The 23563-nt window shown below is 39.6% G+C and overlaps 2 protein-coding genes across 3 annotated transcripts in view; one reads left to right on the forward strand and one right to left on the reverse strand.

The window, feature by feature from the left end:
* Positions 1-8870, reverse strand: part of C7H2orf88 (chromosome 7 C2orf88 homolog) — a 40893-nt gene extending 32023 nt beyond the window's left edge. For both annotated transcript variants that reach the window (XM_010406517.4, XM_010406516.4), the window contains exon 1: positions 8788-8870. The gene's annotated coding sequence lies outside the window, so the exon portion shown is untranslated. The remainder of the gene's footprint in view (positions 1-8787) is intronic.
* Positions 8650-15767, forward strand: MSTN (myostatin). The gene is made up of 3 exons (XM_010406528.3): positions 8650-9127; positions 10953-11326; positions 13442-15767. The coding sequence occupies exons 1-3, from the start codon at positions 8755-8757 to the stop codon at positions 13820-13822; spliced, it is 1128 nt and encodes a 375-aa protein (XP_010404830.1). The 5' UTR covers positions 8650-8754; the 3' UTR covers positions 13823-15767.
* Positions 15768-23563: the final 7796 nt, after the last annotated feature.

The raw sequence follows: 23563 nt of genomic DNA on the forward strand, positions 1-23563 counted from the left end.
ACCACTGTAATACTTCAGACTTAATACGTGATCTCTGTTTTTTAAGCACCCTTTCAATTCTTTGCATAGTCAATAGAGAGTATGAAATCTTCACATGATTTCCATGAGTGTGGGGCATATATCCATGGATACAGTGATAGTCAGGCTCTTTGCTATGAAGAGTTAATCCTTAAGTAGTTTTAAATTTCTGCAGAATGGTAGAGGGGGTTGAAAGTCTGTTACTGATGGTAAAAACCCCCCAAACAGTAAACTCCCTTGTGGCTTATTCTTGTTTATCAACCAGTTGGCTAATGTTGCCAACTAGCAGGCTGGTGGGAGAGAAAAACTTGAAATCCCAAGGATAATAAACAAAAACCAAAACCAAACTTTTAAATTTTTAAAGCATCAGCCTTTAAAATTGTTAGGAATTGGAAGTGTCTCCTAGAGGAACCAGAGGCAATTCCCAAGAGAAAAGGGCAGTAAATCTAATGCTTTAGCCAGTACAGGCAGCTTTCCTTCTGTTGGTGCTCTTATGTGATGCTTCATAATGGAGCTCATAAATAGGGAACGTCTTTACTACATCAGCAGGGAGCGAACAACAAATAAGGGAAGATATAAAGGAGAGGGAGTTAAAGCTGAGTTTCTTCTTGGATGCCCCAACACTTGTAAACAGTTGTAGTAGTTACGTGAAAATCCTCCCAAGGTACCTAATTTATTACAAAACGTAGCATTTATGTTCTTTTCCTCCAAGTGAGAATCAAATACATCAAGCAGTTTTACGCAGCCTCCGATCTGCTCTCTGTCTTCTAAAACCCCAAAGCAGCTTATGTGATTTCCTGTCTCTGTATTATTTTGTACAGCAGTTTTCATAAATACCTGATTCTTCAGGGTCCTACTTTAAAAGAAGCAGCTTCCTCAGAAACCACAGCCTTTCATGCCTGCATTTTCCCATAATACACTTATGACGTTAAATAACTTTGTAGGGTTATATGTTTGTAATATGTCATATTTCTTCATAATCAGCTATTTTCTTAACTTTTTCCATAGGGTTATTAAAAATTTACATTAACATTAATTTTTAATGCCAGGGTTAAATCGGGTAGCCTAGCTCTCAGTAGTAAATTCAACCTTTGGTGATGAATACACCAGATTCAAAGGCGTTCTTGAATGAGTGCAGATCTGAATGTTGCTTTATTTCTTCAAGAATGTTACCGCTGCTTTTCATTCAATCCTAGAGGCACTAGGATTGTGCCTGTCTAAACCTGACCATAGATGAGCACATGGCAGAAAGGAAAGTTTAATTTCACCATAATTTCATCTTATTGCTGGCATCAGATGGAATTCAGCTTCCTCAAAGGTCTTTGCTCATGAATCAGCAGGGCTGACTAACAGAGCTTTAAACTAGACTTGATGGGAGAGGGGATAACATCAAGATTGGCCATGACAAGTTGTGGGATGACATGCCAGGGTTAGAGGGATGGGATGCCAGCAAGAGCCCTGAGCTGGTGGCTCCAAGACACAGTGGCTGTGCTGGAGCACACTTCAGGTCTTGCAGAGATGAACCAGGGCACTGTGAGGCAGTCAGAACCAAGATGGAAACACCAGTGAAATACTTCAGAGTGCCCAGCTGAGGTGCCTCTACACCACTGCACACAGCGTGGGCAGCAAACAGGAGGAGCTGGAAGCCACCGTGCTACTAAAAACTGTGACTTACTTGTCATTCCTCAGGTGGGACAAATGCCAGGACGGGGGTGCGGCTATTGATGCCTACAGGCTGTTCAGAAGGGACAGGTGAGGAAAGAGAGGGCGAGGGTTTGCCCTCTACATCAGGAGATGGACAGAGAGTGAAGAGCTGTCTCTAAAGAATAGCCATGAGCAGGTTCAGAGCTTATGGGGAAGAATCAGAGATGAAGTCAAGGAATGTTGTAGATAGTGTCTACTGCAGGTCCCCCAATCAAGGGGAGCCTATTGACAAAGCCTTCTTGGCCCACCTACAGGAGGCATCCCATTCACAGGCTCTTGTCCTGCTGAGGGGCTTCAACCACCCTGACATGCTGGGAAAGCAACACAGTGAGCTGCAGGTGACCCAGAAAACTCCTGGAGTGCAAGGAGGATAACTTCTCTGGCCGGGTAATAGACAGCCCTACCAGGAGGGAGGTGATACTGCACCTGATGGTCACCAGTGCAAGTGAGCAGAAGAGGGAAAAAGCTTTCTTAGCCCTGTATGTTGCTATATTGCTGTGATTTTTCTTATTGCTTATAGACAAGTGGGTGTTACAGGCTGTTCCCATCCAGCCTGTGGATTCAGTAGAGGCAAAAACCACAGAGTGGGACCAAAGCAAAGGAGGCATGCAGGTCATAGAGAAGGCAGCAAAGGGATAGTTTAGGATGACAAGCCAAATCTATTCCACAAATAGCTATCTTCTGAATAAAAAAGCTAATTAATTCAGTCCATAATGGCACTGGGGAAGATTGAACAGAGCCAAATTCACTGCATTTTGCAAAACCACGTTTTCTTGTTCTTTCAGGAACATGTTAGCTTTTAACACCTTATGCATTAAAAACAAACAAACAAACAAACAAACAAAACAAAAAAAAAAAGAGGAAAAAAAATAAAAGGAGAAAGAAACAGGAAAAGGAAAAAGAAAAAAAACCACTTCAGAGCAGCAGCCCTCGCTTCCCAACAGATGCTGTTCCAGAACAACCCAGCAGAGGACACGCCACTCACACAAAATCACTGACCTCCTGGGGTGAAAATCCCCTTCGAAGAGCTGTGCCTTGGAGTAACAAAAACAACCGTTTTTGTGGCTGGTGATGCCAAGAGAAAGTATTTTGGTATTTCAAACACTTTGTGCAAATGCACAAGTGAAACCTCTCCAAGCACGGTAACAACTCTTTAGAGGAATCCAAGGTTTGTCATCAGTGATGCAGCAGCTGATGCAGCTATTTTAAAAGACATTGAAGATGAAAGCCAGGATGAATGTCAGGAACTACAGGTAAAAGTAGAAAAGCTACAACTATAAAGAAAAGAAAGAAAAGACAGCATCCTTTAAGAAGGGCAGAACCCTTAGAATTAAGTTAATGTTTAATAGGGCTCTTTTACAAGATATATGATAAGATACATAGACACCTTAGCAAAGGCTGCAGAATAAAATCCTAAATACAAAAGAACTCAGAAAAACTGGAAGCTTTCACGATAACTGCACCCTTCCTTCAAAGTTTTAAGGAACTTAACATACTTCCCTATCTGTTTCTAGAGTTCATTTCAACTACTGTATCAGGCTAGTTCTGGAGCAATGTGTACTGGAACACGCAGGAGAGGAAAAAGCAACAGGGTATTTTTGGCCCAATTCCAGAGGCACAGTTATGCACGGCAACAAAAAAGCTGCAGGCAGGAGGGAGATGGCCAGGAGCTGAAGGTAACCCTATACAACTTCCCCAAAGGCTATGTTCAGCAGCATCTCTTGGGCAAGCTGAGAGGTGCATCATGGGCTGAAATGGCCACAGCAGCCCTTTGCCACCAGTTTTACCTGTTTGCCCCATTTTATCCATTGCACAATTGCATACCATGGCTTGTGAGACACTCCTTCCCGCAGCTTCTGAGTGGAGGAAATCATCTTCCAGAGAGAGTGACATTTTGTCCTGCTACTCAAACCACAGACCCAAATACACCTCATGGGAGACCACTGAAAATCCCAAATCGCTGAATGTTCTTGGTCTTCATGGGAAAGCCATCTGCCAGCAGGGGTTGAGAAGGAGTTGCAGTATAGCCCATCCAGATGCCAGTGTACCAAGTAATCCATTCCCTGAGCCATGCCTGCTCTTCTCCCGTGTGAAACAGGATATCTAGAACTCAGAACTGGTAAAACCAAGATGGACATATTTCTTTCTTGGCAAGCTGAAGGAATTAAATATTCATACCATCAACATATATGAAGTTGACTTCCAGAATGTTTAAAAGGTTATATATGACTACTTTCTTAGGGAAAAAAAAAAGTATAGCAAAGGACAAACTCTTTCAAGCCATTTGTTACAGAGCAGGAACTCACACGAGTTACAGCCTTCATATTTTAGTTCATGGTAGTAAGTTTAAAAGTGGCTATGCTTGCCCTACAGTGGATGCATTTACATAATGTAATTGCAATCATGTTTCCACAGGCATTTTGTTACTGCAAGAGTTCTTTCTAGGTGTTTTATAGACATGGCCTTATATCTGCTTTGTGGTTCAAAGTAATGCATTTATCTTGTGATTCCAGTGGCTAAGAGAAAGCATCTGGTGAGCTAAGACAGCTGGACTCATAGTTAAGCACTTGAAACACCCTAACTCCACTACATTTAAGTACGTCTGAATTTTTCTATTCAAATTTCACTGTTCTAAACAAAATAACTTCACAATAATTATTTCCAGCTTATAGCAGCAAAGAAAGAGATGAGTCTAGTCCAAAAAGACTTAAAATTGAGTTTTCTATCCATTTCATTTTGCTATTCTGGAATTTAGGCTTTGTGCTGACAAAAGTGAGAGAAAAGCTTACTCAATTAGTATCTTCCACAGCAGCTCAGGAGGAATGTTATCTCTTCCTTATAAGCAAACCAGGGAGCGAAGCCAACTGGTTCAGAGGTAGGACTTGACATCAATGTAAAGAGCAATCACAGATTTACAGTGCATTTTGCAACACCTGCTTTGTTTCTTCAAGTTCTACCTTCTGAAGTGAATCAATTATGAGAAATATTTCATTTAACTTAAACAAGAGATTAAAGAAAAGTGAATTTCTGGTCCTGCAGGCTGTAAAGAAGTGTTTGAAAATGCAGCCTACAGCAGGATGAAGTCGTCCAGTTGCTGCAGGGTTATAACCCATGTCCCTTTCCTCCCCTGCCAGGAAAGCAGCTCCTTCATACTCCTGTAAGTCTCCTTTTTCTCAGAAATGTCCTGGTTCCCTTCCATGTCCGCTTGGTCCTCCCCCAAAACAAGCTGAGATCCCATCCTGCTGTCCCTGCGCACACTGTGTGCATTGCTGGCCGGGCAGGGGTGACAGGCTGGGGATGGTCCAGGGCGAGTGGCGTGCTGAGCACTGCCGAGGGAGCACGAGCTCACTGGCTAAAGAGCCTGCCAAAAAGGATGGGTAATGCTTGGGCTCTGCTCACCTTCTCCTCAGGGAGGGCATTAGTAATCTCCTTTTCCTCTGCACAGTCACTGTTTTTCCATAGAACTTGCAGTTACAGCATGTCTTTGAAACCTCTATATCAATCAAATTTGTAGGGGGTGGGTTTAGTTTCTTTTTCCTTTTTTTTTTTTTTAATTTTTCAAAAAAATTTTTTAAGGTTTTTCCAAGAGCTCATGGTGGAAGGGGGAAAGTAGAGGAGAAGTTGCCAGGTAGACAGATGTATGCCTTTTTCCTTTAAAAAGGAACATTCTTGCAGTGCTTGATTTTGGGGGCCTGAGCCATGATCTCCACATAGTCAGGATTGGGAATACTATTCACTATTGGCAGGCACAACGGGTAGAATGACACAAATCCCAAAGATACTATTAAAATGCCATAACATTCAGTAAGATGTGCATTTCATTTTTAACTCTTCTTTAGTTTTGATAGTGATAATGTGTTAGGGTTTTGTTGTTGTGGTGGTTTTTCAAAGTATTTTTTGCCTAATAAATTTTAGAACAACTTTTACCTGGTCTCTTTATCACTTATTTTCCTCCCCTCTATCACCTTCTTCTATAGTCTTCACTTTCCAAAAACACTACAATGCCAGTCAGACAGAAAAACCACATATTCTATTATTATTATCAAAGAAATTAGATTCTTCAAGAGCTCCCGATCAAGTGCAACTCATTGTGCTCTTCCCTAAATTCTTGCAATTTCAGAGAAAAAAGAATAAGCCAGAAACCAGAAAAGATGAAAAGTATTCTACTAACAGCCCAGAGTTATTCAGAGTACATATGAAATGCATTTTATGAGGGAAATGGAAAAATATTGCTGTTATGCAGCTGCTGGTGAATTCTGGGGTGCTTTTGTCACCCTCAGACAGCAGTGCCTGTGCCACCACTCCAGCTGCTATTGCTGCCTCCTGAACAGCGGTGCTCAGCAGGGTCTGTTTGCCACCATGCGTCACCTGAGAGCAAGCTGAGCTCTTCCTCAGAGCTCACTGGGGTGTCAGGCTTACAGGAGAGGGCCTTGGTCCTGCAGCCATAAATAAGTGCTGCACAGAAGGGAGCAAAGGGACTCTAGTTTGCAGATTAATGGAATCTCTGCAGAAGCCTGGGAAAAGAATCTTGAAGCTCTGCACATTCATGCTGGCCAGCCAGAGCAGGAAGGCTTGCAGGAGAAGGAGCAGGCCAGGTACCAGTGTGGCTGCAGAGCACAGCCCAAGAGGAGGCACAGTGCTGAGGCCTTGCTGAGCACCTCTCTTGCCCCTCTCCCTCATGAGTGGCTTTTAGACATGGTCTGCCACAACACTGAATTACTTTCATATCAATGACTGCATCATTATTTCCATCTGTTTATTGATGAACCATTATCTTAAACTGTTTCTGCTGTGAAACCTGGTACCTGTCAAAGTTTCCACTTGGACTAGATTTCTTTTTACAGCCATCTGGTTAAGTCATTCTAGTTTAAAATAAAGAAATAATTAAAAATGATTTTATGATGGCATTTGCTGTCATAATAGTAAACAAACTCCAACTTAAATCCCCCCAAAAATTCACCAACAGGTCAGTGCTTTTCAGAAAGATTCTTACTGTGAATCATCCTATGCATCTTCCATAAAAACACATTTCTAGCACTTAAAATGTCCTAAGAGTCTGTTTTAAAGGTGTTATAGGCATGGCAGGCAGTCTGCACTGCAAACTCCTGACTTCTAGTTCCAGTGAACCACAGCCCATTTATGTTACCACATGTTGAGAGTAGCTGCATCGGTCTCTGTGTAAAACTCAGATGCTCAAGAGCTAAGGCAGCAAACTGCTCGCTTTGAACATGGGTTTTTGGCTAAAATCAGAATATCAGGGTCTGACCCTAAGGCTGTATGCCTGGAATGTGTGAGCATGATACATCTATCACTTGCATCAACTTTACATCAGGGCAGGACGACCAATTTCAATTGAATACTTGTGATTTATATCACTGGTAATGAGCTGAATATTAGGCTCAGTTCTGTGGTATACAGTGAATTTGCATGCCCTGGGGAGGTGATACCAAAAAAATATGAATGACCAGGCAGAAAAAAATTTTTTTTGAGAGTTCTGTCCACATCTTTACCTATACCAATGTTTTTCTTACATGAACACATGCAAAACACCTTTTCTGACATATTTTTAGGTGTACTCAAAATGGGAAAAGAAAAGAAACCATGAGAAACTGAAAATTCAGTCCCAACTTAGGCAAACTTTGGCGTATTGCATGAAATTCCAGGATTTCCCTTTGCTGTAATACACAGATTCCAAACATACAAATATATACAACACATACCAATTCCAGGGTTTCTGTTTGCTGTGACATGCAGTCTGTGCTGAGCAGTAACCCCCTCCACCCTGTGAGTTCCATAATTATTGGTAACAGCACACCAAAGGCTGACTACATTTGATTTTAAGATCCAATATAAAATTTTATAAGCCATAACCTATACAATTACACATAGATGTATCTCTCTTATGCAGAAAGAATATTAAAACTGTATTTTTAATATATAAGACATAAGAGAATTTCTAAGTATTTGCATAGAAAGTAAAAAAAGCACAGAGATACCACTTAAGTTGACATAATACAGAGACATTTTGAAGAGAAATAAAAGGTTACATGGAAACAGAAGATAAATACACAGTAGCGATTCAAATATTTTAAGGCTTTTAACGTTTTCACTAATAATGAAAATAGCAAGTTGAACTATTCCTGTGTAATATTAAAGTGAGTAGCTAAAGATACTCCTTAAAATACCTTTGTTATTAAAGATACTTAATTTACTGCCCAGGATTCTGGTGACAGCATGAAGAGGGGACAGACTCACGTTTCATAACTGACTGTTAATTCAGTAAAGGATTATTTCTGTGGATTTTAATGTATGTTAAAGGGGCAAACAAATAAGAGAGGCATTTGCATAGTGTCAGATATGCACAAAATCTCCAATACTGCTTTAGCTAATGTCTAGGAAAACCCAGTAAGGTTTTCTGAAATAGGAACTGCTGAATATTTATTAGTTGTTAAACAACATAAATTAGTACTCTTTGCAATCCATTTCTAAACTATTATTTTCCTGCCTGCTAACAGTAACCCCTTGGGATTTTCTTTTAAACAGAACAAACTTTCAAGTCAGAAAGATTGGTAGAAGCCTAAAGCAAGTTTAGAGCAAGGTCTCTCTTGATTCATAGTACAAGTACACAGTTGGTATAATATTTAAGAATGACAGTGCTGTCTTTCAGTACTGCTGCCCACAATACTTGGAAATATATCCTTTCAGAATGTGAAGGCATATCCTCTGCGAAGTATCCAGATAAATCAGTTCACCCTTGGCTGTAACTAAATGCTGTCTAGTGACTTGTGATCGACAGGGCTTTACCCTCTGACAGCCAGATTCATTGTTGGGACAGCAACCAATCGTCGGGTTTGACGACATGAGCCTAATCAAAGTTGGAGTATAAAAAGCCCCCTTGGAATATATAAGGTACACCAGTGTGGCAAGCTGTCTCTCAGATTGCATTTGCTTTCACGGATCTGTTTAGGACTGAAAGGGAAAGGGGGAGGGGGAAAAAAAAGAAGGCAAAAGTGCTGCACTGAATGTGAGATCATGCAAAAGCTAGTGCTCTATGCTTATATTTACCTGTTCATGCTGATTTCAGTTGATCTGGTGGCTCTAGATGACAGTAGTCAGCCCACAGAGAACGCTGAAAAGGACGGACTGTGCAATGCTTGTACGTGGAGACAGAATACAAAATCTTCCAGAATAGAAGCCATAAAAATTCAAATCCTCAGCAAACTGCGTCTGGAACAAGCTCCTAACATTAGCAGGGATGTTATTAAACAACTTTTACCCAAGGCTCCTCCACTGCAGGAACTGATTGATCAGTATGATGTCCAGAGAGATGACAGTAGCGATGGCTCTTTGGAAGATGATGACTATCATGCCACCACCGAAACGATTATCACAATGCCTACAGAGTGTAAGTAACCCTGCTTCTTTCGCCTCCCACTGCCCCTCCGAGAGAGTTGTCTCTCTGCTGTAGAGCCACACAACTCCTCCTCAGGCTCTCCCAACAGGCTGCTGACTGAAGTCTGCTGGAGGGAGGGAGGAGAGCATTATTACTAAAGAATTTGAGCCAGGTTCAGATGACCGTGTGGCAATCCTTTGTTTTACTGTTTGGTTTTCGGCTCCTTATAATGTGTGTGCCCTGTAGCACTTAGGATTTGCCCACTGCCTTAGAAAGCAAAGGGAGATCTGCAGTTTAGTCAACTTCATTATCTGCAGCACTCAGGGCATTTCCTCTCACAAATATAAAGTACAAGTGCAGATAACGAGAGAACTATATTTTTGTGAGGGAGGTTTCACTGGCCAGTATTTTTAGAAGCAATAGAAATCAACAGAAATGCAGCTTAGAGCACTATATCTACCTAACTGCAACATGCTATAGCAAGTGCAAGTAGAGAGTTAAATTCTTGCTTCTTTGCTGATCCCATAAACTAGCACCACCCACCTCGGAGTTAAAACTATATATTTAAAGCAAATATGTGTGTAACAGACTTAAATGTAAAAATGTCCGTGCTATAGCAATCAGCTCACGTAGTCATGCCAAGGAAGAATGAAGGCATTTACTGAATGAGCAGATTCTGAGTTATCTTCCGAGTGCTAAACATCTGCTATGGCTCCTATCAAGTATCTTTTGCACAGCTAATACTGTAGTATCTTATGTTCTTCATCAGCTAAGGTATTTGACTATGGCAGCTGTTTTTTTAAATAACACTTATGAATATGATGTCAAAAAGGAAAAAGATGACAGGACATATAAGACATGTTAGCAGTTAGAGATATCATTATGATATGCAGACTAGAATAATATCAGCTGCTCTCACCAGCTAAAAATGAACCCACAGATGAAAAAGTAAATTCTTCAGTGAAATTTTTCAACTTAGTAATTATTGAGATGGGCACTTAATAGCATTATTTTACTGCAGCCTTATCACAAAGCTGAGGTCTGCCTGCACTTTTATTCCAGCCTATTATGTATAAGGCTTTATAACTATTTTTAATCAAACTGCTTCATAGTTACAGTGACTGAAGAAAAGTTGTTGTGTTTCATTGCTGAGTTCATTTCCTACATCTTATAAAAAGCCCTTGAGCTATTTTAAATGCACTAAAGAGACAGGTATCTTAAGTGACGAGATTTATGAATGTTAAAGCCCTGCACCATTTAGGATTAGTACTACCCATTTTATCCTGGCATGGAAAGATATTGCCATGACTAGGTATGACAGCTGCATCATAGGCTACAGGAAGAAGGAGCGCAGCACTGCACGTGACTTTCCTCTAATATAATTCAAATGAAAACAAAATGATCCTTATATTAATCCTCTCAATTATTTTCTTCCACTGAGAAAAGAAATTTAAATGTTCATGCAGTTTGCCCAGGGCTGTATGGTCTGCAGCACGCTGAGGCTTTGGAGTAAATTAGAAATAGCTGGATCACCACACACGTGTCGAGTCAGCTTATGCAGAATTGCTATTCTGCATGCTTTATGAAGGTCCTCAGGAGGTGACCAGCAGAAATGAATTGGTAGTAGGTGATAGAATAATAATTTTGTTGACATCCATTAATGTTGCTGTAGAGTGTAAACCATAGAAAATCAATTAAGTTAAATCCACTTTATTACTGGTACTCTTTATAACATACTGTAGTATTTCCTATGCAGTCTGAAAAAAAATAGTCAGGTTTATATATGCTTTTTTTCTTGTTCTCTGTTCAGTAATCTGTTCTTTCCATTCATTTATAGCTGATTTACTTGTACAAATGGAGGGAAAACCAAAATGTTGCTTCTTTAAGTTTAGCTCTAAAATACAATATAACAAAGTAGTAAAGGCCCAATTGTGGATATACTTGAGGCAAGTCCAAAAACCTACAACGGTGTTTGTGCAGATCCTGAGACTTATTAAACCCATGAAAGATGGTACAAGATATACTGGAATTCGATCTTTGAAACTTGACATGAACCCAGGCACCGGTATTTGGCAGAGTATTGATGTGAAGACAGTGTTGCAAAATTGGCTCAAACAGCCTGAATCCAATTTAGGCATCGAAATAAAAGCTTTTGATGAGAACGGACGGAATCTTGCTGTAACTTTTCCAGGACCGGGGGAAGATGGATTGGTAAGTCTATTTAGAAAAATCCCATTTCACTGAAAAGCATTTAAGCTCTGTTTTAAGGTTAAAATGGATGCATTGTTTAGGGAATGGAAGATAAAAGTTCTGTATGTCCAATTCTTTCATTCTTTACTCTCTGATCATGCCAAAAATCAATAGCATTCCTCTGCCTGTTTCCCTATTTAAAAAATTGAGAGAAATTGTAGTATTTCAGAGAGACATTTCGAGGCATTAACTAGAAAAGGTTTTGGCAATTACTGATGGATGATACTATCAAAGTAACATTGTTTTCAATTTTGAGTGCAAACACTGCTCAATAAGGAGCTATTTCACATAAAGCTAAAAGAACAGTCTTTAGATTGTTTGATTGGTAGGAAAGATGCCTCCAATATTGCTGAGAAGGCAAGGGAGTTCCTACATACTCTCTATGCACATATTTTCTATTAAACAACAAGAATTGTCTCTTTACGAAGGTGAGAACAGATCTTCTCCATAATGTTAAGTTCTTTATATTCCAATACTTAATAGAGTGCATCATTCTAGAAACGTCTGAATAAAGAAATTCTGCTTGATACAATAATTGAGTCATAATGATAAGAAAGAGCATAAAGTAACTATCTGGTTTGTTTTTATAAGAATAGATGAACAAATTAAACCTGAAGTGTACCCACAAGTACACCTGAAGTAAACCTGAGGTGAAACTACAGTATTTCCCTTGCTATTTGTTTCTGCAAATCACTAATCATCTACAACCTATAAAAATTTCTGAACTTATCACAATGAAGTGATCCCTCCTTTTGAATACAGTATGAAGAATATTATTCTACTTCTATGTAGTAGATGAATCTGTTGATCACAGAAATATAGAAATATTTAGGTTGGAAAAGACCTTTAAGTTCATTGTGTCCAACCATATTTATGCAACATTTAACTTCACAGCAGCATAATATAATTAAAAAGAGCTTAAAAGAAAACTCTGTGATACCTTAATTGTACATCCAATATCAATACGGATCTCCTGTATTTGAAACAGGCCAGCTGGATATCATGATCAGGTATGTCTTCACCACCTCCATCCACTCAGATGATTATACATATGGATAACCCATGGCTATCACCATCTATAAATTAACATTTCAGTGGCAGAGCAGGGTTAGAGGCACAGCTGATAACGGAAGAGGAAATCTCTCCTCTCTTGCCTCCAGCTCCTCTCCAGCAGCTCCCGGTACAGGGGTGCTCCTCTCACCAAACTCCTCCCCATATAACTTACCTTTGGGAAGAGCACTTCCAGCAGCTCCACAGCTCGCAGCCAAGAAGGCGGGTATCGGGGCAGAGGGAAACCTGTGTAACAAAGTTAGCTGGGCTGTTACTCATTCCGGAGGAACGGTCTTTGTGGAATGGCCCCATCAATGCCAAACCAGCACAAGGGGCAGAAATCAGTGTGTGAAAGGGAGCAGCTTCGGGAACTTTTTCAAACTCATGATCATGATGGTTGCAATTCCCTTCTAGTCTCAGTTGGTGACTGTGGAAACACAACCTTGGTAGGAGGCATGTGGCTGGAAATCTGCCAAAAGTACATTCCTGGCCACAGGACTCTTCCAGGAGTCAAAATATTTAGCTGCCCCTCCAATTTCATTCAGTCACAGAGTCATTCAAGCATGGCAGCAATAGAGGAGCAACTTTTGTCCTCCTTGGTCTGGACAAAAAACCTTCCTTGATATCCAGAAAGCCTGAACTCAATATGCTTTTAATGGAGGAAATTTCAGAAGGACTCACAAAAGCTATTATGGAGTTTAAAACAAACAAACAAAACTCACACCAAAAGTAAAAATCCAGCATCCTCCAAATTTCTGAAATGTTCTTATAGCAGTTAAATGATTCTAGCACTGAGATAGTGGGGATTTCAGGGACAAATACTCAGGGTCTTAAAGCTCTGTATAGAGAAATAGCAGGGAAATACAGAGATAACTATAACAGAATTGTAGGAGGTAAAATTCTGTTTTTAAACTTCATTTCAGAATATTAATTTGATACATCTACATCTGAAATATTATTTGCATATTTTTAGTGAACTTGGGCTTACCCCAGAAATGATTCCAGTTCCTTCTCCTCTTCTCACAGAACCCATTTTTAGAGGTCAGAGTTACAGACACCCCAAAACGGTCCCGCAGAGATTTTGGTCTCGACTGCGACGAGCACTCGACAGAATCCCGATGTTGTCGCTACCCGCTGACGGTGGATTTCGAAGCTTTCGGATGGGATTGGATTATCGCTCCTAAAAGATACAAAGCGAATTATTGCTCCGGAGAATGTGAATTTGTGTTTTTACAAAAATACCCGCACACCCACCTCGTGCACCAAGCAAACCCCAGAGGCTCGGCAGGCCCTTGCTGCACACCCACCAAGATGTCCCCCATAAATATGCTGTATTTCAATGGGAAGGAACAAATCATCTACGGCAAGATACCAGCCATGGTTGTAGATCGCTGCGGGTGCTCATGAGATCCCCGTCAGATCCACTGCTTCACAAATCATGGAAGCTACCACAAAAAGAAAAAAAAGAGAAAAAAAAAAGAAAAAAAAAGAAAAAGTTATACCCCCTCACCAGTCTTTCAAACTGTGAAGTTACGTACACAAGGCATTGCCGACCTCCTGTGTGCTACCGTACAGATTTAGTGCAGCACCAGCTACAGAACGTGAACTAAAGGACAATGTAATTACCTGATGGCTGCTTGTGAGCCAGCAAAAGAGAAAAGCTACAGTCAAATCACCGGATTTAATCCATGAAGTTCTTACATTACGAGGGAATCAATATTCAGTCATTCGGATGCAAATTTATATGCAGGTTTCAGTACATGTTGGTAATCAAAAGCAAACTCCTTCTCACCTGAGGACAGAAGGAGCAGGCTTTTAGGTTCCTTTCTTCACAGCTTCACTTAATATCATAGTTACAGGAACATATATACTGGTAACATATACGCCACTACACAATACCACCAGAATCATCCTTAAACACTTGAATATATAGTGCAGACTTGTGAAATGTATCAGATGAAATTCCACATAAATGGACAAATCCTGAAATTAGGGATGGCATAGTGTATTTAGCGTGTTTCCATTCCTTTTTCTCATTAGTATCTTAGTAATCAATGGCAATGGTGCTACGTAAGCAGGCTGAGTAAATAGAAAGATAGTTATGTAAGTGAAAGAATTTAGGCTTAATAATGAATTTGCCCTATCCTCAGGTACACTATTCAACATTCGCAAGAAATCGATATTTTTTAAATGAAAAGGAATAGTTTTCTAGACATAGAAAAACAGAAGGCAGCAGAGAAGTCCAACATTCAAATTGCAATCCTACATTTTAACCTGCCTTTGCAACATTACCATTTGCACTATGGTAAACCAATGCAAATAGTTGGTTGCTACAGATATTGTTTAAAAACCACTTTGATATAACTGACTTGTGTAATATGTATGCATCAATATTTTGTAAATAAATGTTTATTTTTTAATCACTGTTGGTATATGTTCATCACAAGAAAAGAATAACTCTAACCTGTACTTTAGTTTAATAAACAAACCCCAATATTCTCTTCATAATATAATTTTATGGATTTTAACACAAATAATATGTAGGAACAATGCAACAAAGTAAACCATATGTTGAGAATTATTCTACATTTTATATGTTTTTTACATTGGTATGAGCCATCTAGGACAAATGATGGCTGTTGACATGTTTATAAGGTTCTTTGGTTTACTCTTTTTATGGTCATTTTGATCCACAACTGAATTTCCATATTTTGAATGTTATGTTCATAAATAATGATGATACCACAAAAGATTGCTATTAAATGCATTTTATTATATTTAAAAGTTTGCAGCAAAGTATTTTCTGTATTTGAGTAAACATAATACACGGATTTCCACACAAATTCTGTACATTTTCCTTACAGTAAAAAGTTGTTAATTGAAATTAAAAAGATCTATTTACTATAAAGTCCATTTTATTTCACATGTGAAATAGAACTGATAAACCAGGTGTTTGTTAAGACAACACAATCACTGTTAAAACACCTTCATGTTAGTATGATGCACGTTTTTGTTATATTCTGGAATTCAGTTTTGAACTTTCCTTTGTGTAAAACCACCCTAAAATTGCAAAACTGCTTGATTTTCTTTCCCTTCCCCTTTTATATATTTTCTGCCTTGGTGGTAAATATTTTGTATTGAGTTTTTTTACTTTTAAAAAATTTGTATGTAAGGACATTAAAACTTAAAAGTTTGAGCAATGAGGTTTGAAACTTAAAAGCAAACAGATTTTCTGCAATTTCTTTTGAATGATAAGGAGCTCTGCTAAAGCTGTGTCCAAGCATCAAGCAGATGTTCAGCTTCTCCTGATGCAGTTCACCAGAGCAGATCCCTGGGGCCCTTAAATACACTTTCAATTTAGTTTCCCACAAAACACCATCAGACTAAATAAAAATCTAAAAACTTTTGGAATACAGACTCTTGGTGAAGCCACAAGAATTAAAAGTACAACAAAATTCCCCTCCTAACCAAAGTTACAGAATTAAGGGAGAAATCCTCTGTTTGTTGAAGTCAGAGGCAAAACTTTCACTGGCTTTAAGGGAGACCAACGTTTTGCCCTTTGACTTTTAATTCATGACATTCAGGCACCAAGTAGTACCATCCTGCTCATGTGAACTATCAATAGCATCTCCTTGCGTGAGGCTTTTAAACCATTCAGAGACTTCAAATTAACTTCCATATACCCTGTAGCTAAACATTCACTGCTTTAATTGGGCCAGTTCATATAGCAACAGCTGCAGAGATGCAGCAGCATGGATTCTGCAGTTGACAGGGAACAAAATATATTCCCAGTCTGCACCAAAGTGCAGTTACAACACCTGCAGGATTATTTTTATTCATGATGCGTAAAGTAAAGCTAATGCAAATTCATTTACCCCCATACAAGTGACATCATTGGCTGCCTGGTAATAACCGTACCCTGCACAAAGGCAGCGTACAAGTGATGGGATTTTTTGTTCCTGGAATCAATGGAAACAAAATTAAACCAAGAAAATAAGTAATATGAATTCCAAAGAACATCTACTCCAACCAGCATTCCATCTTGACACTCAGACAAATTTTATTCCACGTAAATTTTATGCAGTATGCGTCTTTTATATTTTGCCAAACTTGAAACTATCATAGAGCAGTTCTGGTTCCCATGATTTAATATTGGCCTTACAGATAAGGGGCTACTCACAGAGCATGCTCTGGGCTTTGATCCTGCTGATTTCAGCTGCTGAATAGTTCATAATTAATGTGTTTATTGACAATCAATTTAAGATGTCAATGATTCCTTCTGTTCTTACCGCTACATCCTCATATTTCCAAGGCTCAGGTCTGAGAGACTTCAGCAGCATCTGTGAATACTTTGTATGGCTCTCAAACCTCACTGTTAAGCTGTGTATCCAGAATAATGAAAATAGCCCGTGAGGGATGATGTGTGAGAAACAAACAGCATCATTTCCTTGTCTGGCATCCTACGAATCCCAACAGGAATGAACCAGGTAGAACCCAGCTTTCCAAGGCAGTGTTCAAGTGCCCCAAGATGCACATGCACACCCACAACAGGGCAGTCCCTCAACTCTATATTGCTTCAGCTCTTCCCCTTGGCTCTACTGCCCAGCTCTTCCGCTCCCAAAATGAGCCAGTTGTTTTCCAGTGCAGTTCTACCCCTATTTCTTACCCAGCTCCAGTTACACTGTAACTCAAGTAGCATTTCCCCTCCCATTTTTCACAGCATCTCCCATCCCATCCCATCCCATCCCACTCCAGCCAATGTCCATCCCCAGCACACCCCACACTCTTGCCCCACAGCCCCTTTTGCAGGTGGAACAGCCCCCCTGCAGTACTGCCCTCCTTTCCCTTCTCCAGATCCAGTGCATCCTGCATCTGCTGGAAGCTGCAGTTAGGGGAGAAACCTTCCAATATGCTCAACAGAGCCCGTGGGGAATTAACAGCTGAACACAGAAGTCATCACCACTAAGCACAGATGCACTGCAATTTTCCACAGATGTACTGTTTTGTTAAATATGAGCAGATTTCAAAGGAAGAACTAAAGGCCAAATCCATTCACAGCTTTAGGTAGCTTTTCCTCAATTCTGTGGAGTCTAGGTTTGGGGTTTGTGGTTGTTCATTGGGGGTTTGGGGTTTTTTGAAGGTTTTTTTTGGGTGGTTTCTTTTTTAATCAGAAGGATTATTGAATTGACTCATTCTTGGATGCGAATGACCTATTTTGGCTAAACGACTCAAAAAATAAATCTGCTTGAGATTAGGTTTGGACAGCTCAGTCCAGGCAGACAGATTTTGTTAAAGCTACAGTAAAACAAAGCAGGTTATTATAATCTGAAGCACTGGATGGACAAACTTAACAACCATATTATCCCACCTCAACTTATAAACTTAGTACATTTCAACAAAAAAATAATGTTAGGAAACAGTTCATAATGGAATGCACTAGCCAGAAGCTTTGCAAGCAACACAGTACCTATGTAACTCAGCAAAATTGTCAGTAAGAACCTTAGTGGTGTGTTTTAACTGACTCAAGTTAGCTATGTGCTTCCACTTTAGCTTCCTCCCAACAATGTTAACTGCAGCAAGTAGATACCTATACATCGATTTAACACCAGCAAAGAAACTACTAATGCAACTGCATCTGCTTTTCTGTCAAGTCTTCCCCTGCAAGAAGTAAGACTGTAACTCTGGCTTGCAATGCAAGTGTAACATGTTTGAAGCCATAAAAATAAGATGTAAACAAACTCTGGAAACACTAAAGCTCCGATTCTCCTATTTAGTTTATAAAAGCCCTAACAAAATTCAAAGGAAAAAGTTAGGGCTACAGGCCAACTTCTGAATTTGAATAGGCAAAAAGTACAGTTCTGTTCACTCTTGGCTGCTTCTAAATAATCTCAAAATAAGTGATAGTGCTAACATCTGTTGTAGCAATCTTGCAAAACAAAAAGAAATGGAGAAGTGCAAACGTACAGTTCATTCAACAGTGAACTACTCCAATTAATTACTAGGTGTATTGATAAATTAAGCAGAATTATTCTCTTTGGTGGCTAAACGGGGTGAATTGGAGGGATGAAGAACTATTACAGTGAGTATGAAATGAAAAAACAAAACCTGTCTGTTTTTATTGCTCCAGAATATAGAGGAGAACAAGTTGTGAAGCCCTCTGTAGATGAGGTGTCAAGATCAGCAACAAGCTTTACAGAATTTTGGGTGTAAGTGTGGCTGATTTTCACCAGCCTTAGCCACTAAGGCCTTCTGAGGCTACAGGAAAGACTATTCCTTTTCTTTAGAAGTGGACATAACTCTCACACTACACATGCTTTCAAAACAGTACATTCAGAAAATATAAAATACCATAGTGTCCACAAGTCAACTTGTGATCTTGAACTTGTGTTCTTAATGTAGACACTCTCTGTGCTCTAAATCTAATTACGAATCAAAAGCAATCAGTGGTCCTAAAAGCTATCGCAATTTCTCCCTATAGAAATGCCTTTTACCTACAAGTCAATAACCGAGTAAAATTTCAAACCCGTAGATTTTCCATTATATTTATCATACTCCCTCTGTACAAGTAAAGCAAATCCCTCTTCAAGAGCTGAAAATATTCAGCTTGAATGAATCCTACCTGTGGAAAGGCAGGGGAACAAGCCCTGGCTCAGTAGTGTCTTTCCTGTTACTCCTGATGAGGCCTACAAGGTCTTGGGCGAGATCTGGTTAGGATCTCCAGTTAGGAAAGAATAAAACATGCTTGGTTTTGGCATTATGCTCCATGTTTCAGCAGTAAAATTACCAGGAGTGCTTAAAGGTTATGATGGTATGGGAAGAATACCTAGGAAAGCATTATGAAGGCATTACTTGGTAGACACCTTCCACTAAATTTTAAAAAAGGCAGTTTGGGAGACAGCTGCAACACAAACAGGACAATATCCTGAAATCATGTAAGGTGTAACATTAATTGTAAAGCAGTCGTGTGCTAACAATGGTCTGCTTCTATGCATTTCAAGGAGCTGAGTACAGTATAAAAAGTGAAATTTAAAGCAGTTAAATAATTTGAGGGATGTAACCAAGGCAGCAAGAAAGATTTTCTCTTCCCAAATCCAGGATGATACTGAAGGCATTTGCTAAACTTTTACTTCTTCTACCTTAAGAATGCTTGAACTGGAAATGTCTGCTCTTTGCCAAAATTAAAAGATGCTTTACAGCAAATCTAACTTAAGTGTAATCTGTTGCATCATAATTTGAATATGTAGCAATCCAAAATATAATTACTCATAACTTGGCTAGTAGCTTGCAGTTAAGGTTCATGATTCATGCACTCTTTCTGCAGAAATCCTTATTAGTTTTTTACCTAGGAGAGAAGCAATTATCTTCCCAACAAGCAGTGGTATTAGCGAGTTAGAGCACTATTTCAGGGCACTTTGTGGCACCCAATTAGGCACTCTTAAGCATCATACACAAAAGCACGGAGAGCAAAGATTTTCTTTACGCTTTACCCTCTGTGCATTTGAAGAGGAGGTTTATTATGATTTCAGTCAACAGCAATCTTCTTTCCTACTGACGTTTTCATCATCATGTTTTCCCGTTGTTATTCCTCAAGTCCGGCAATGCTGACATACGAAGCAGCAAGCTGAACACCTGGCTGTCACGCATTATGGCATCAGGTTGCAGCTTCGCCTCTCGCACAGCGCCAGGTGGTCGGAGGAGTGGGAGGCACGTCAAACACATGCCTTCGGGCTGAGCTCAGCTGCCTACTGTATGCTGCTGTCATGTGGGAAAGCTCAGCCTAGGTGCTAGTCCAGGGGAAAATGCCCGTTGCTTTGCTGCTCTAGGTGACACCTACCACAATCTGCTGCTGGCTGGCCAGAGCTTTCTGCTCATTTGTGTTGCTCACCCACTGCAGGGTGGGACAACAAATCTCACAGGATTCCAGTCATGATCCCTGTGTACTCCGAGGTACCAAAGAACATGGGTTATTCCAACTAACAGCAGCATAACTTCATCATAATTGAGTCTTTTCCTTCTAGAGAAGAGTGTTCTAAGAACACCCTAAAACTGGGCTTTTCCCCAATGCAGAAGTGTTCCTCTCATCATATCACAGCATGCAGCCACAGCATCAGAATTTTATACTCTGACCTGCAGTCAGATCTCACAGATCTGAGTCCTCACACCACCATGTATCAACAGTCACCAACCAACTTGATAAATCAAATGAATAATATTTATTTAACCTGGTTTTTGCTACCATGGCACATCCCATTTACAGTTAAACCATTTACCTAAGGAAATAGAAAAGGCAGCTACCCTAAATATTCTCTTCTGAGGTCATTGTGTTGTCTCTGAAATAGTCTCAGCATACTTGACTTACCTTTTTTTTTTTTTTTGCTTTTATGTATAGCTTGTGACTTATTTATCAATAAATTTTTTTGTACTGATGTATTTTCAGTTCTCCAATACCTTAGTAAAGCTGGGAATACTACTAAAGCATCTTCACAGAACTCTCCTTTGGTTTCTAAGAGCATCTTACTCTTCTTGTTCCCAAACAACTGTCTCAACTTTTCTTTTCAACAAACACAGACCTAAACACAAGCTCTAGAGCCCGAAGCTGACTATCAGCCTAGGGATTAATTTACTGATTTATATTTTAAAATTGCAGTCTTAGGAACATTTTAAAAAATTAGAAAAGGTATTTTTCAATAAAAGCACTTTTTCATCTTAACCATAATTTTTAGCAAGGTATCGCTCTGGAGACGGATCCTACATCAAGTGCTGCTTTTTACCACAACCTTCTTTTCACCACAGTGACACCCCTAATGCTTTACTTTTACCAGTGTACTTGTGTGAAGACTACTGGCCTTTACAAAATGCTTCAGAAATCTGTAGCTGTCCTTGATTGCCCACTTCTTTACATCACCCACGGCACTTGTACAAGACCTCATCTGAACAGAGTTGTGGTAATTGCTACTACCACATGAACACATACAACAATCCTCATGGATAAAACAAATCATGTTTATGGAAGGCACAGTGCAATCTTCAGCACCCATTGTTTGGGTTACATACAGCTAAACTTCAGGTCTTTCATTGAAAAACAACTGAAAATTGGTTCCACAAATTTCTCTTGCTATGATTAAGAAGGAGCTTAGTTACAACAAAATGCAATTACTCAGTTTTGGCCACGCAGCCTTCACGAGGCTTTTCCAGATCCGCTCCCACGGACCCTAATTCTGGTTTGGAAGCCAATTGTTCCTTGGCAGCGTTGCCATGGATCTCACTCAGAGATTTAGCAACACATTCTCCACCAGCTTACAGCAAACACCAATGTCTACAGCTAACCCACAGCTTGCTTATACCAGAAGTTGGAAGTTATCCATATAAGATCCTGCCTATTATAATGACGGGAGGGTGGAATGCTGTGCCACATGAGACTGAGTTGCTGTAAGTGTACCTGATACTGCATTTTCACAATAAGAAGTGCCTAAACTTAAAGTCATACATAGAGATAAACATGCAGGAGGAATTAGGATTTTCCAGACATTTGCAGAGCCACTGGGATCAAACTGATGTCCCCACCAAGGGAGACATCATGGTGGGTATCTGTTATGGAACATCTAACCAAGAAATCGGGAAGCCTCCTTTAAAGAGCTAGTTGAAACTTCACAATTCTGGGTTAACACAGGGACTTCAACGACCCCCAGCACCTGCTGGAAACGCAATGCAGCAGGACATCAGCAGTCCTAGAGGTTTCTGGAGGATGGCTGGGATGTGCTGCACAAGAGACTTTTCACTGGTACTGCTACTCACACCTCGGGAAGAACGTGATGACCCAGGATAACTGTTCTGTCCCAACCCAAGCCATTCCATGATTCTGTGACTGAGACAGTAGGGCAAAGGAAATGAGGGAGGCAGAATAATGGAGGAACAGCTTTGGCAAAAGTAAGGCTGTGTGGCATCAACATGGACATCAGAATCAGGTGCCTCAAATTGCCAGTATTTTTGACTATTGCTATAATGATGATAGAAAAATATGTGTTTACAGGATCTGCAAAGCCCCTGTTCCACTGGTTCTCCTACTGCACTGAAGCATCTGACTTTAAACGTGTATTCCGTAGAGAAATAAACTTCTGTTTGCTTTTCTGGTTTTTTTTTTTTTGTGGGTTTTTTTTTTGTTTGTTTGTTTGGGTTTTTTGTTTGGGTTTTTTTTGTTTGGGTTTTTGTGTGTGTTTTTGTTGTTGTTGTTTTGGGTTTTGTTGTTGTTTTGTTTTTTTAAAGTATGAGGAAGCCTTCTAAATTCTGTATTTCTTTTCTTCTGGATGAATGCACGCTCAAGCTAAGGGAGAACTCTCCTGATCAAATATTACTACCTAATGTGAATAAATAGATAAAACTTGGGGTAATGGGAGAATGGTACAGCCTCATTCACCAGGTAGGAGGAGGAATATTTTAATCCTTTGCTCCAATTAATTTTTAAATCTTCTCTCACCATTCATCAGCGGTGTAGGTAATGAGACTCCCATCAAGCACCCCAACTCTGTAAGCTGTGTGGACTTCAGACAGAAAGTCCTTCTTTCAGAAAGAAAGTTACGTAAATTTTTTGTAAAAATAATTATGTTCTTTAGTGATTTAAAAAGAAATATTTAACCTTTTCCAACAATACTTGACCAGCATGAATAATTGGAAGAATTATTGGCATTATTACTAAAAAAAGTCACAGAGAAATTCTTTTTTTCCCCCCTCTTCCCAGATGTCATATTTAAGCAAACAGTAAAATAATGAATAAAAACCCCTTGGACTCAATAACAAAATCCTGGACTGGAATCTGAATTTCATGACCATTATTTTACAAGTGAGACAAAAGTCTTCAATTCCAGATTTCAGTTGTGCTAAAATACTCAAGCAATCTTTATTCTATCCACGTGGAAAGAATGTAAGAGAATATTGCCATTGTGATGGTTTCCTTTAACACACTACTGAGATTACTACAAATAGATGCATTTAATCCCAGGAATTTTTTTGGGAATACCAGGAAACCCAAATGAGCAAATGGATGGAAACACACAAACATTAATTTGACTGCTATTCAGAAACCAGCGGCCTAGATTTCTGGCTTGATTTTTTGTATATGTGTTCTTAGCCCCTTTTCCTTTGGCTATATCT

This window comes from Corvus cornix, chromosome 7, assembly GCF_000738735.6.
Source record: "Corvus cornix cornix isolate S_Up_H32 chromosome 7, ASM73873v5, whole genome shotgun sequence".
Taxonomy (NCBI): Eukaryota; Metazoa; Chordata; class Aves; order Passeriformes; family Corvidae; genus Corvus; species Corvus cornix.